Raw genomic sequence first — 12,983 nt, 5'->3', positions numbered from 1 at the left:
ATATGTATTAAAGGTACAAGTCTACCAAATTTAAAAAAAAAAAAAAGGAAAAAAATTTTATAGACTTGTTTGCTATTAGACTTTGTGAAGTGTATGTACATACAGCAACAGAAGTGTATTAAGGACACAGGTATGCATGTCTGGATTTAAAAGACTGTAGTTCTTTTTATTTATAAAAGTGCTCATAATAAACTTTAATTTAGGTTATGTCACATGGTTTTGTAAAGCTTAAGTTCCTGTGCAAAGCAAAAGATGTTTTTCCAAATATGCAGTCACAAAGGTTTAGAACATTTGGTTGGCTTGTATGTAATAATAAGAGATTAATAGTCCATAAATGACTCACTAGGCAAAGAGGAGAATTCCTCAGGTTTAGGCGTACTAAAAGCATCTTGAGTGCCTCTGTGAACTGGTCTTGGTGTTTGAAGCAGGGCAGTCACAGCCGTGAGCGTGCTTTGACAATAAAACTATACGTGCCTTTTCCACGATGGGTTGTTCTCTTTTTCTACCTCAGTGAGACTCAAAACCTAGGTCTGGCCCGTTGCCTAATATGTTTATGAACCATGTACCATTAAGATAATTCATGCTACAATTTCATAATATAAAAAAAAAAAGAAGGAAAAATTGTCTATTTCTTTGGGGGAAAAAAAAGTCAAGAAAGATGTGCAATGAAAAGAGAACATTTTTTCCTCCATTTTCCCTTTAGTTTCTCTCAGGAGCCTAGGATTTTATTTTAATTTGATAGCTCTGAAAAGTATCATTACGATTTCATAATTGCAACTCACTATCTCTGTAACGATTTATTTAACAGTAAAATGTTCTTTGTTCTTAATAATTAAACATTACATTAGCTCTGAGAGTTAAATTTTCTCTGTTATTACTGTGTTACTCCATACTGACTTTCCATTTTTTTAAATGCAATAGGATATGATTGTTAGTATGAAGTGGGATCCGACTGGTAAGATTCTCCTGACATGTGCCAAAGAAGAAACAGTGAAACTCTGGGGATGTGTGGGAGGATGTTGGAGACGTCTGCACTCACTCTCCCATCCGGCTTTTGTGAATGGCATCGCCTGGTGTGCTCTGCCAGGAAAAGGACCCAAGTTGCAGCTTTTACTAGCTACGTATGTAATTTGGTTTTTTATTGTTTCTATAGCTCTTTTGCAGGTCTTTAGTGTCCAGAGCAAAGAAAAGTTTTCTCTTTTTTTAAAATACTACTCATTCAGTAAGGCAGTTGCCATGAGACCCATGAGGCTTCAGAATTCAGATGGAAACAGTGACTCTGGCCATGTTGCCATCTCTTTTTTTCCACGCCATGAGACCTCTATGTGGATGTCCTGCTTGAAATTTTTTTGCTTCATCCAACTTTCTTTTCTGAAAGTATGTTGTTAGTAAAAATTGAAAAGCTACAGGGTGGAGGAGGACTAGGAAAAAATGCATTTATCCATTGGGAACATGCCTTTCCACTTTAGATTAATTGATCCAGTGTAGTTTTATAGGAAGGTGGTGAAGACCACTGATATTTTAAGTTAATAGCAGACCACCGATATTTTGTTACTTAGTACCTGGTTTATCTTGACTTCCTTTAGGGGATGCCACAATGGCTTGGTGTGTGTTTGGACTGTTCCCCAGGACACAGTCATCACGCTGCAGCCCAGCTCAGCCTGCTCAGAAGGGTGGTGGGACCAAGAAGCCAGTGCCAAGGTAAACGGACTAAACTTGGTGTTTAAGAAATTCTTTTTTGCTCGTTCCAAAATTGGGGGAGGAAAAGAATCGGAGCGAGTTACTCAAATTTCAACGTTTCCTGAGAGAAGACATTTGCTAAAAAAAATTTATATTGCTTTTGTATATGCGTAGGCATTTTCAGAACAGGAAACGAAAAATCACAGGTTTAAATTTTTTTGGATAGAGATTATACTTTTATCTTTTTTCATTTTTTTTAAAAGCTGATAAATTTATGCTGAAATTTAGTAGAGTTTAAATTTTTTTCTAGATAAAATTAAGATTAATTTCACCTACGTAAATTGTAATGTGGTCTTTAATGTTGATGGCATTTTGTATGGGCAGAAACGATGATAAAGTGGGAAACATATTTCTAAAATATTATCATAGTACTGGTCTTTTTTATTATCTTATGGAAATTACCCCATTTTTATGGATGATCAGTATTTATTGCAAAATACAGAAGGTGTTACGCTCTTTCGTTTTCTGTAAATAGTTCAGTGTTCCATAACTGTGAAATAATTTTCAGGATGGATTCAGAAAAGCAGTAGAAGTCAAGTGTGTATTTCAACTGAGAGGACATATTACTCCTGTTCGGACTGTTGCATTCAGTCCTGATGGACTGGCATTAGTATCCGGTGGACTCGGTGGTCTCATGAATATTTGGTCTTTACGGGTAAGATCATCTTTGATGTATCATTATTCTTCTTTAGTATGAGTATCTAAAATGGTCAAGGCATCAAACTAGCTTGTTTTTTTTTTTCCCAATATGTTACAAACGTTACAGAAAGCATGGTATAAAATAAGGGTACAAGATTATAAATAATAAGATATAAATTGAAATTGTACTTACCATTGAAGTATTTTATATTTTACGGTTCTACTATTGATTAATTTTGTAGACTCAGTCATGTTAGTTCAGCTTTGCAGAACCAACCGCTCTCTTTATAGTTGGGAACAATAGTCTCTTACTTTGAGAACTTTTCCAACAGTCAGATAATGTCGATTATTAAACACTTCCAAATCCTTAGTTATGTTATCTTCTTGATACAAAGAAAATGCTAGATATTTTTTTTGCTTTTAGTATAAATATTTGAGTTTTTAAACAATTACTGAACAGTTTGGGAGAGTATCATCCCTGAGGAATGTGACTGTGTGCATTTAAAGAGAAAAGCAGCTGTGTGTACCCACTGACTCAGACACTTCTTCCCTTTAGGACGGTTCAGTGTTGCAGAGTGTTGTGATAGGCTCTGGAGCTATTCAGACTGCAGTATGGATACCTGAAGTGGGAGTAGCTGCTTGCTCTAACAGATCAAAGGTGACACTATGTTAAATTCATGTTCTTTCAAATTTTTTACTAAAAGAAAATGCCATTTATCTGTCTTTATTTTTTCCTTTATTTTTTTCTTTCTTTTTTGAGAAATACCTATCTAATTCTATTTTCAAGACACATTGTTTTGGCTTTCAACTATCACCTGACCCTAAAAAGGCTGGGTTTTTTTAATAGTATCCCATGTTTATTTGGGGGGGCGGGGTGGAATCCTCCTGAGCTGGTGGTTATAAAGGATGCTGCGCTAGTTCCATCAGATTATCTGTTTAATGGCAGCAGCCGTAAATAGACAATGAAAATAGGCAGAAGACAGATTGTATTTTTTTTTTCCTTTATGCAGCATGAAGAAATGTTTCATTTTTTAGCAGCAAATTATATACTTCAGTGAGCTAACTTAATCTAAAGCAGCCTCAGCCTCAGAAATTTTTAAGGATCAGCAGAATTTACTTCAGTGTTTGCTGTGTCAGGAACTGCTGGCAGATAAACAGAGGTTTCATAACGATTATTCCAAAAGATGGGTTTTTTTATGAATGGAAATAAATATGGCACAAGTTCTGACTCCTGTTAGTAGAGTCGTGCTGCAATAAGTATTTTGGGATTCTTTGGAAGTCTTCTTTGAATTCAGACCCCCAAAAATTGAAGGTCATATGAAAAAGCAATCCTAAACTAAGGTTACACCTAAACCAAATCCTAAACTATGGTTACAGCATCCACTGAAATAACTTTTGCTTATTTTACCATGTTTGCATTCTTCTTTGGAGTGATAATCGTAGTGTTGCCATGGGAATGTGAGGAAGCGGCAAATGGAGATGGCTACTCCATAGCATTTGTCAGCAGATTATTCTCCAGCAGAGACCGAAATGTTCAAGTTTGTGTATTTTCTGGCCCCTATGGAAACTACGATGATTGCTGATAAATCAATGAATAATACTGCTGTATGAATTTTTAATTTCTAATGTGTGTTGTGACTGCTGTTAAACAGGATGTGTTGGTAGTGAACTGTACTTCAGAGTGGATATCTTCCAATCACGTCCTTGCGACATGTAGGACGGCATTGAAACAGCAAGGAGTTCTAGGATTGAATATGGCTCCTTGCATGAGAGCTTTCTTGGAACGTTTGCCAATAATGCTTCAGGAACAGTACGCTTACGAAAAGGTAAGAAAAGCTAATGTGAACATTTATGTGTGTGAACATGTCATGTGAACACATGACGTGAATTGTCAGACAATTCCTGTCTGACATCGGGCTGCTGTTTGACTCTTGGCTGGTTTCAGCCTTTCACCACAGAGAACCCAGAAGACTTTCCTACATCCTATTTGCAAATGTCTTTCAGTATTCCTGAAGCTGGTAGTCTTCTAATTTCAGAATATTTAAAATATTAGAAAAGCTTGAATTCAGCATGGAGGAAAGTATTTTTCTACAGGACCAGATTTGAAGGACTCCTATTTCTAAATTGATTAATATATTTTTCTAACTTTGCGTGTTCAATTTCTCTCCCTCCTCACCTTCAGCCTCACGTTGTTTGTGGCGACCAGCTTGTGCACAGTCCTTACATGCAGTGCTTGGCATCCCTCGCCGTGGGCCTTCACCTGGACCAGCTCCTGTGCAATCCACCGGTACCCCCTCATCACCAGAGCTGCCTCCCTGATCCCACAGCCTGGAATCCTACGGAATGGGCCTGGCTGGAGTGTTTCTCCACTACCATAAAAGCTGCTGAAGCCCTGGCCAAGGGAGCACAATTCCCAGAATCCTTTACTGTTCCGGACCTGGAGCCCGTTCCAGAGGATGAGCTTACTCTCCTAATGGTAAAATGTGCTGTGTTGTCTCGGCAGCAGAGCGTGTTGTTATTGAGCGTGTGGTACGATGCAGTTACCATCTCTGAAGTGTAAAGATTTATATTCATTAACATTAAAACCAGCAATAAGTTTATTTTTTAATTAACTGAGTAGAATATACTGTAAAGATTGCGTGCTCTGTGTGTAATGAGCACAACTCGGCTGCATGTTAAAAAACAAACCAACCCAACCCAAAACATGACAGTACTTTCGTATGTGACAGAAGCAATAAATATAGAGCTTTACAACGCTGTGTTTAGAGTAACATTGTGGTACTTTTCTACACCAAATTATTTTGATAGTGTCAGTTGTCTTTTATGGCTTGTAAACCAAAATAGAAATTTTGGATTAAGAATTTTTATCAGGAAGCTTATAACATTTTAAGCCAGGGTTTGCAATTAAAACTTGAAAAAGCCCTAAATATCAGTAAAAAAGAAAAGATTAGTTCTTCATGAATTTTGTTTGGTTTTCTTTTTTTGATTTGGATTGCAAGTCATGGATAACAGTGTCATTGCTATATAGGTGCAGTAAGGAAATAAACTTGGCCTATGGACAAAACTAAAATATTTGAGCCTGCACACATTCATTCTTAGTGCTGCACTGTTTAGAATAATTTGAATGTCAATATTGTTCTTAGTTCAAAAGGAAAATACATATTGCAGAACACAAAAATAACGTGCAGCTCTTCAACATAGTAACTGTGGCTTCTGTTGGGCAGGATAACAGTAAATGGATCAATGGTATGGATGAACAGATCATGTCGTGGGCAACGTCAAGGCCGGAGGTTAGTAAAATTGATGGTTTTGGGGTTTTTGATTCTTTTTTTTTATTATTCTTTTTAAGTATTGTAAGCCATTGAAAGTTCTCTTGTTCTAAAGCATTTTTCATGTTATTCCATAGGATTGGCACTTGGGAGGCAAATGTGATGTGTACCTGTGGGGAGCAGGAAGACACGGGCAGTTAGCAGAAGCTGGTAGAAATGTCATGATACCAGTAGCAGCACCTTCGTTCTCTCAGGCTCAGCAGGTGATCACTTAAAAACAGTCATGGTTTAATGATTTACCATGGATTGTTTGTACAGTTTGTCAAAAGCTCTCTTTAAATGTCTTTTCAATTTGTGGTTTGAATTGACTATAAAGTACTCCCAAAATGTGTTTTCACTGAAGAGGAAGTCTTTGATTATTTGGCAAATTCAAGCCAAGAAGCCACTGATAGCTGACAAAACAAAATTGTTTGATATGAGCAAGATTTGAAAATACCTGCACAGCTTTAACAAAATGCATGTGCCAATTTTGTTTCCTGAAATAACATTGACATTCAGTGTGGAAACATCAAAACTAAATCTCAGGCAGGAGTATATTGTGGTTTCTCTCGCTGGAAGAAGGTTTGCCAAAACGAGTAGCAAGTTTCAGTGAAGTAATTTATATTATTATGTGATTGGGTAAGAAAACTCCATCAAACACAGGGTGAGTGAAGTCTTATGTTAATAGGCTTGACGTAAAGGTATTTGCAGTGTGACAAAAGAGCCTGCTGTCTTGATATAATTACAAAGAAAAGAAGTTAAAAAAGAGGATTGTACATTGTAATGCAGGGATGGCAACGTTGGTGTGTCTAACACAAAAATCATCGACGCTCCTTTGTGTCTTTCTGAACTAGGTTGTTTGTGGTCAGAATTGTACTTTTGTGATTCAAGCGAATGGCACGGTTTTGGCTTGTGGAGAAGGGAGCTATGGGCGACTGGGACAAGGAAATTCGGATGATCTTCATGTGTTAACAGTCATTTCAGCACTGCAAGGTAAGATTGTTGGGTTTGAAATGAGTCACTTGACAGAGCAAAATAAGCATTAGTTAATATTATATATAGTTAATATAAGTAAGTGTAGTTATTTGATACTATTTTTACAGACTTATGAATTAAAATATTGTAGTCTTTAATTAAAAAATTGAACAAATAAACTTTTCGTTAAGATTTAAGTAGTAATATGTTAAAATTCCTTAATTTTAAGAAGGTTTCAGGGAAAGGTGTTTGCCCAAGATAGGAACAGGTCACTTCAAAACTAATGTCAGGCCAGAAGCATAGGTTGTACATGAGAAGACAAAGGTTTTATTCAAAATAAAAATTAATAAATGGCTATAACAAGAAAACTGTTATTGTAGCTGGTTCCTTTCCCCAGCCTTAATTGGCTACCACCAGGGACACCTGGATAAATGCATGTTAAGGAGTTTATTGTAATTTTATTCTAAACTTTGTTTTCTCAATTTTCTTTAACAGGCTTTGTGGTAACACAGCTGGTGACCTCTTGTGGATCTGATGGACATTCCATGGCTTTAACAGAAAGTGGGGAAGTCTTTAGCTGGGGAGATGGAGATTATGGCAAACTTGGACACGGGAACAGCGACAGACAGCGCCGGCCCAGGCAAATAGAGGCGCTGCAGGGAGAAGAAGTCGTGCAGGTTCCAAAATACTTTTTGTCTCTTACAAACTACAGGCGTGAGAACCTGGTACTGGGAATGTGCCAGAACCAGTGGCCGTCTTCACAGTTTGAATTTTTACTGAATGAAAACAGGCAACTCTTCACTTCTCTGAGTGTTATCAACCAAGTTGATAGGATGTTAATATCACAGAGCTCGTTGTTGATGTGTGATGTTAATTGACAGTTGTTACTGGAGAAAACTGAAAAGCAGAAAGAGCCTATCTTACCCCTAGATGTTACCATTGAGAAGAATAAGAGATATGTTGTTGGAGAAATCACTAATACTAAAATATCTGTATTTTAGCTCTTTATATAAAGTGACTATAGTTAGGGGAGAAAAAGGTATTACGTATTCACACGTAATAGCTAATCCCATCCCCCCCAGATTTAAAATGTATGTAAAAAATAAGTTTATTTTTTTCTCCTAGATGTCATGTGGCTTCAAACACTCAGCTGTGGTGACAGCAGATGGCAAACTTTTTACATTTGGAAACGGTGATTATGGTCGGTTAGGACTTGGAAATACTTCTAATAAGAAACTTCCAGAAAGAGTGACGGCGCTGGAAGGTTACCAGATTGGACAGGCATGGCTTATCTAAAACTAGCAAAGCATCTTTAAAGCTGATGTTTTCAACATATTTAAGTGTCCTGTTGTGGTTTTTTTAACTTTGAATTTTATTTTGATTATAATGGCAGAATTTTACTATGCATAATTTCTTAAATAATTAATTCCTGACTCTCTTATCTTCTTTCTGCAAAACTGCCCGTGTTTTTTAACATTTCAAGATTTAGGTATTTTAAAGTGTGAATTCATGAGCTACTTTGTGTTCTTAAACAATGAGCATGTGTAGCATAATATTATCTTTTGGTTCTAGGAGCTGAGAGGAAGCAAATACCTAAAAAATACTACTATGGTGCTAAATGTTTTTAAAACACTGTAATAAGGAATGGAGTTTCTAATGGTTCCAAAAGGATACTTTTTTTTAATACTTTTTATTTTCTTAAAGGTAGTTGGGGTGTTTGAGTTAGTAGTAAGTTAGCAAAAACTGTGGTAATAACATATTTCTCTCAACCAGGTGGCCTGTGGGCTCAATCATACTGTAGCTGTGTCAACAGATGGCTCCATGGTTTGGGCTTTCGGAGATGGAGATTATGGTAAACTTGGTTTGGGAAATTCCACTGCAAAATCCTCACCACAGGTTAGAATTTGTAGAGAAATTGTTCTTTGTGTAAATTTTCAGTGTTGTTAAATGTGTTACACAGTGTTGAGAGAGAGTATAATTTGCAGAAGTCAAATTATTAATTCCAGCCACTATACTATTCTCATAAAATTTAGCATAAATAATTCTGATGATACGTTATACCGAGCTTGATACTTTAAAGGATTTCATATAAATAATAGTGACCTTATCTCAATGGCAATACAAGTAGTTCAAATCGTAGGATTAGCTTAAAGACGAGAGTTTTCTTATTTTGAGTTTACACACTCATCTGCTTCCTCCCATGCCACTCCCTGCTCACTCCTTGTAAATGAAAGGTATTTTGAATCATTGTACATAGAATAAGGTGTTAGTTCCATTAAAGAAAAAGAGAAAACCGTGTGTCAGTTTAGAGTAATCCTATGATGTATGCATTGCACAGTGGGAATTGTAAAATATTTTTTTGCAAGCAGGAGTTACAGATTAAATTCATGTTTGCTTCCTGTTTATATCCTCCTAATACTACAGCTCTTTTTTCTTTCACTTACCCCTTAGAAAGTGGATATTCTTTGTGGAATTGGAATAAAAAAAGTTGCCTGTGGAACCCAGTTCTCTGTTGCTCTGACAAAAGATGGTCATGTATATACTTTTGGACAAGGTAGGCATTTGGACCTTTCCATCTGTAGGTTTATGCGTATTGCAGGTGAAAAGGAAGAATATTAAGACATATTTATAAAAGTGACCTAATGCTCCTTTTTAGATTTTTGCTGACCTAGAATTTTGGAATTTCAACAATATGATTTTAACATAGGCTTTAAATCCAGATTTCTAGCTCTGTCTAGGCTGATCTCAGGGTAGCCTTTCAATTTCATAATTTACTTTCTGAGGAGTGTTTTCCTAAAACTTCATTGAATTTCACATGTCCAAAACATTGGGTTACTTAAAAGTTTACTGTGTCTGATAAAGCATGTGCCTACACAAGTTGTTTTAAAATCTGGACAGGAGAATTTCCAAGTGCACCGAATTAAACATGTTTAAACTTCCAAGTCAGTTAATTCGTACGTATTATAAAATCATACGTTCAGATCTAGAAGTCTTGTTTTAATAGAAGTTGGTCTTGTTTCAGACTTAAGGTGAAAGTAACATCTTTAGCAATGTTAATGAGCGCTGCAGGAAGCAGTGATTTGTAGGAAACATACACCAGAGTTCTCTCTAACCCATGGCACTGGTGTCCCAGTTCCAAGAGTATGTAGAATTGTTTTTTGTCCCTCTCTGACTTTCTGCCTGTAAGTAAAATTAACATTTTAATGTTCTTTACATATATAGACATGTGCTTGCAATTTTAGATCGCCTGATAGGTTTGCCAGAAGGTCGAGCTCGAAATCACAACAGACCCCAACAAGTTCCAGTGCTGTCGGGAATCTTCATTGAGGACATTGCGGTAGGAGCAGAGCATACACTGGCGTTGTCATCGACAGGGGACGTATATGCCTGGGGCAGCAACTCTGAAGGGCAGGTATGTACTGCTCTGTTTATTTCTGACCTTTTTAAGACTATAGTTGTACTTCATAGATGTAGTTGGAATATGTTTATTTTGGTGGTAAAGAAGAGAGACTGTGCAGCATAGTTGACTTAGCAGCATAGATGAGTTCCTCACTCTGCAAAAGAGCTTGCAAAAAATCTCTAGCTGTTCTAAGGTCTCTTTAACACATAGATCTGCTGCTCCCACTGAGTGTGGATGCAATATTCTACAGTATAAGCTGTAGATTAATACCATTTTTTAACATTTGCTCTGAATTTTTGCTTGGAGAGTTTTGGAAGTGTCATCACAGTTGTTGATTGTTCTTTTTCCCTTTTACCCCTGTTACAAATTGGCAGCTTGGACTGGGCCATACCAACCATGTCAGAGAACCAACCCTGGTAACAGTCCTGCAAGGAAAGAATGTTCGACAGATTTCAGCAGGGCGCTGCCACAGCGCTGCCTGGACGGCGCCGCCTGTTCCACCAAGAGCTCCAGGTAAAGAACTGAGACTGTATGGCCCTGTCATTGATTCCATCGTTGGGTTTCCTGGGAAGTGAGTGCAACAAGAGCTTCTGAACATTTGGGACAGGATTTGTTTCGTTTCGTATCCATGTAGGTTTTCAAATGTTCTTTATCTCTTTAATTTTGCTACTGTCGTGGTTTATCTCCAGTAGGCAGGTAAGCGCTGCATAACATACTGCAAAGAAAATCAACTCCATCCCAGCCAAAGCTACCCTTTATGAAATCAAGCTTTTCTTCTTTTTCTGTGGCAGGTGTTTCAGTGCCTTTACAGCTTGGTTTACCTGATGCCATTCCACCACAGTATGGGGCACTGAAAGAAGTGAGCATTCACACAGTACGAGCAAGGCTCAGACTGCTGTACCACTTTTCTGACCTCATGTACTCTTCATGGAGATTACTTAACCTCAGTCCCAATAACCAGGTAAAACTCCATTTAAAAAACCAAACAGCTTAGCTGTGCTGTGTTATGCCGTGTCGCTAGAGAGTTTCTGACCAGATCAAGATGGATCTTAGTAATAGGTTCTATAGGTATTTTGTAATAATTAAAAATATATATATATATAATCTGGATTAAACCAAACTTTGTCAAAGTATTGTTATATATTTTTGCTTATGCCAGCATTGACATGTTAGTGTTTCAGTTTCCAAACTCTTCCCAGCCTCAAAGCTAAAACCAAAAAGTGCTAATCTGTCTGTTACCTGAAACATTGAAGTGTTAGTGATTATTCTGAAGGTTTTTATTCTGTAAAGACTGAAATTAATATCCTTTATTAATATGCTTATTCTGATTTGGCTTTATTGCAGAACAGTACATCTCATTACAATGCTGGAACATGGGGAATAGTTCAAGGGCAGCTGAGGCCCTTGCTCGCACCACGAGTCTACACGCTCCCCATGGTGCGCTCCATCGGAAAAACTATGGTGCAGGGGAAGAACTATGGGCCACAGATTACTGTGAAAAGGATATCAACCAGGTCGGTATTGTCACAGGCCACTGTATTGGACCTCAAACAAGTACTGATATTCATACCTTTTCCATCACTTTTGGCATACTGAGTTCTCTCTGTACAACTTTGTTGATCAAGTGACTTCAGTAGCTTTTACGTGTTCATGAGTTACATTGTATGGCTGTCTTTTTTTCTTGTTTTTGAAAGAGGTCGGAAATGCAAGCCCATATTTGTACAGATAGCAAGACAAGTGGTAAAGCTGAATGCATCAGACCTTCGCCTGCCTTCCCGTGCCTGGAAAGTGAAACTGGTTGGAGAAGGAGCTGATGATGCAGGAGGAGTGTTTGATGACACAATAACAGAAATGTGTCAGGTATGAAAAGTCTGTTAGTTCAAAATGTCGCGGTGGAGTTTTTGTTCTCTCTGGTGTCTTTTAGTATTTTTCAAGTATCCTTTTTGCAGCTCAGCAAATAACTTGTTCTTCAGTCCTGCCTACTTAGGGGTGTCTCTGAGGATAAAGCAAGCTTCCTAGATTGGGGCAAGGAGATGCCGGAAGGCCACACTATAACTAGTGTCACAGGAGGCACCTTGGAATTTGGAGTGTTTCGCAGCCCCCTCCATTCTGTCCAGCCAACACCTTCTATAAGAGAAGCTGTATGGCATTCCTTGATTACAGTACATTCCATGCATATGATGCAGAAACACCTCAGGCAGGTGTTTCTCATCTGTGTCACCTCTCAGTTCAATGCTGGAAGGGAGATCAGTAGCAGAATGTGCACATTTTTGCCTGTCTGTAACCAGGGTATTGTTGCTATTGTCCACATAGCTGTCTTCTCAGAGTCAACGGGAAACTGACTGCCAGGACTGAGGTAAAGCTGGTCAATGCTAATGTTTGCTGCTTATAGTTTTAAAGGTGTGTCTCAGCCCGATGACACAACTGTGAGTGTAGCCAGGAGAAGGATTCAAGATGATTCTGGCTGGAGAAGTTTGGTTGTTCCTTAATCTTCAGGAGCCTCAAAACCCAAAGAACGAGTGCTGGAGCTGGCACTGGAGTTAGAGTTAGGATACAGGATGCAAAATGCTGAAGAACTCTTTTATTATAACTCCAAATGTTTAGTGTAAGTCTGAATTTCTGAAGCCTGGAAGTCTAGGGTTGATTCAGGTAAGGAGGTGTAATTTTGGGCTTCTTTCCTAGACCGTTTACGATAAATATGAGGTGTGATGAGGGTTTAGAACAGAGCTCATTGAAAAAATTGCTTCATTTTTGGTTCTTGAAAATGCTGCACCAGTAGGGTGTATACCTTATGGCTTCTGATTATTTCTGAAACAGGTACCAGGAATGTATCACAGAGTAGTCATGGTAAAATAACCATTATAGTCTGACGTAAGGGCAGATCTTGAAATAAACACGTTTTTCTTACTAAAAATCATCCC

At 37.8% G+C, this 12,983-nt stretch overlaps 1 protein-coding gene across 1 annotated transcript in view; it reads left to right on the top strand.

The window, feature by feature from the left end:
• HERC1 (HECT and RLD domain containing E3 ubiquitin protein ligase family member 1) overlaps positions 1 to 12,983 on the top strand; it is a 78,868-nt gene that overhangs the window by 61,462 nt on the left and 4,423 nt on the right. The window contains exons 55-72 of the mRNA XM_074156223.1: positions 922 to 1,121; positions 1,587 to 1,701; positions 2,249 to 2,395; positions 2,936 to 3,037; positions 4,032 to 4,205; positions 4,562 to 4,855; positions 5,604 to 5,669; positions 5,786 to 5,911; positions 6,542 to 6,680; positions 7,158 to 7,339; positions 7,788 to 7,943; positions 8,436 to 8,558; positions 9,114 to 9,216; positions 9,905 to 10,074; positions 10,437 to 10,575; positions 10,854 to 11,023; positions 11,407 to 11,576; positions 11,757 to 11,922. Of these exons, the coding sequence (XP_074012324.1) occupies positions 922 to 1,121; positions 1,587 to 1,701; positions 2,249 to 2,395; positions 2,936 to 3,037; positions 4,032 to 4,205; positions 4,562 to 4,855; positions 5,604 to 5,669; positions 5,786 to 5,911; positions 6,542 to 6,680; positions 7,158 to 7,339; positions 7,788 to 7,943; positions 8,436 to 8,558; positions 9,114 to 9,216; positions 9,905 to 10,074; positions 10,437 to 10,575; positions 10,854 to 11,023; positions 11,407 to 11,576; positions 11,757 to 11,922 (2,742 nt within the window). The remainder of the gene's footprint in view (positions 1 to 921; positions 1,122 to 1,586; positions 1,702 to 2,248; positions 2,396 to 2,935; positions 3,038 to 4,031; positions 4,206 to 4,561; positions 4,856 to 5,603; positions 5,670 to 5,785; positions 5,912 to 6,541; positions 6,681 to 7,157; positions 7,340 to 7,787; positions 7,944 to 8,435; positions 8,559 to 9,113; positions 9,217 to 9,904; positions 10,075 to 10,436; positions 10,576 to 10,853; positions 11,024 to 11,406; positions 11,577 to 11,756; positions 11,923 to 12,983) is intronic.

This window comes from Numenius arquata, chromosome 11, assembly GCF_964106895.1.
Source record: "Numenius arquata chromosome 11, bNumArq3.hap1.1, whole genome shotgun sequence".
In the NCBI taxonomy this organism is placed as follows: Eukaryota; Metazoa; Chordata; class Aves; order Charadriiformes; family Scolopacidae; genus Numenius; species Numenius arquata.
This window is presented reverse-complemented; position numbering and strand designations above follow the sequence as displayed.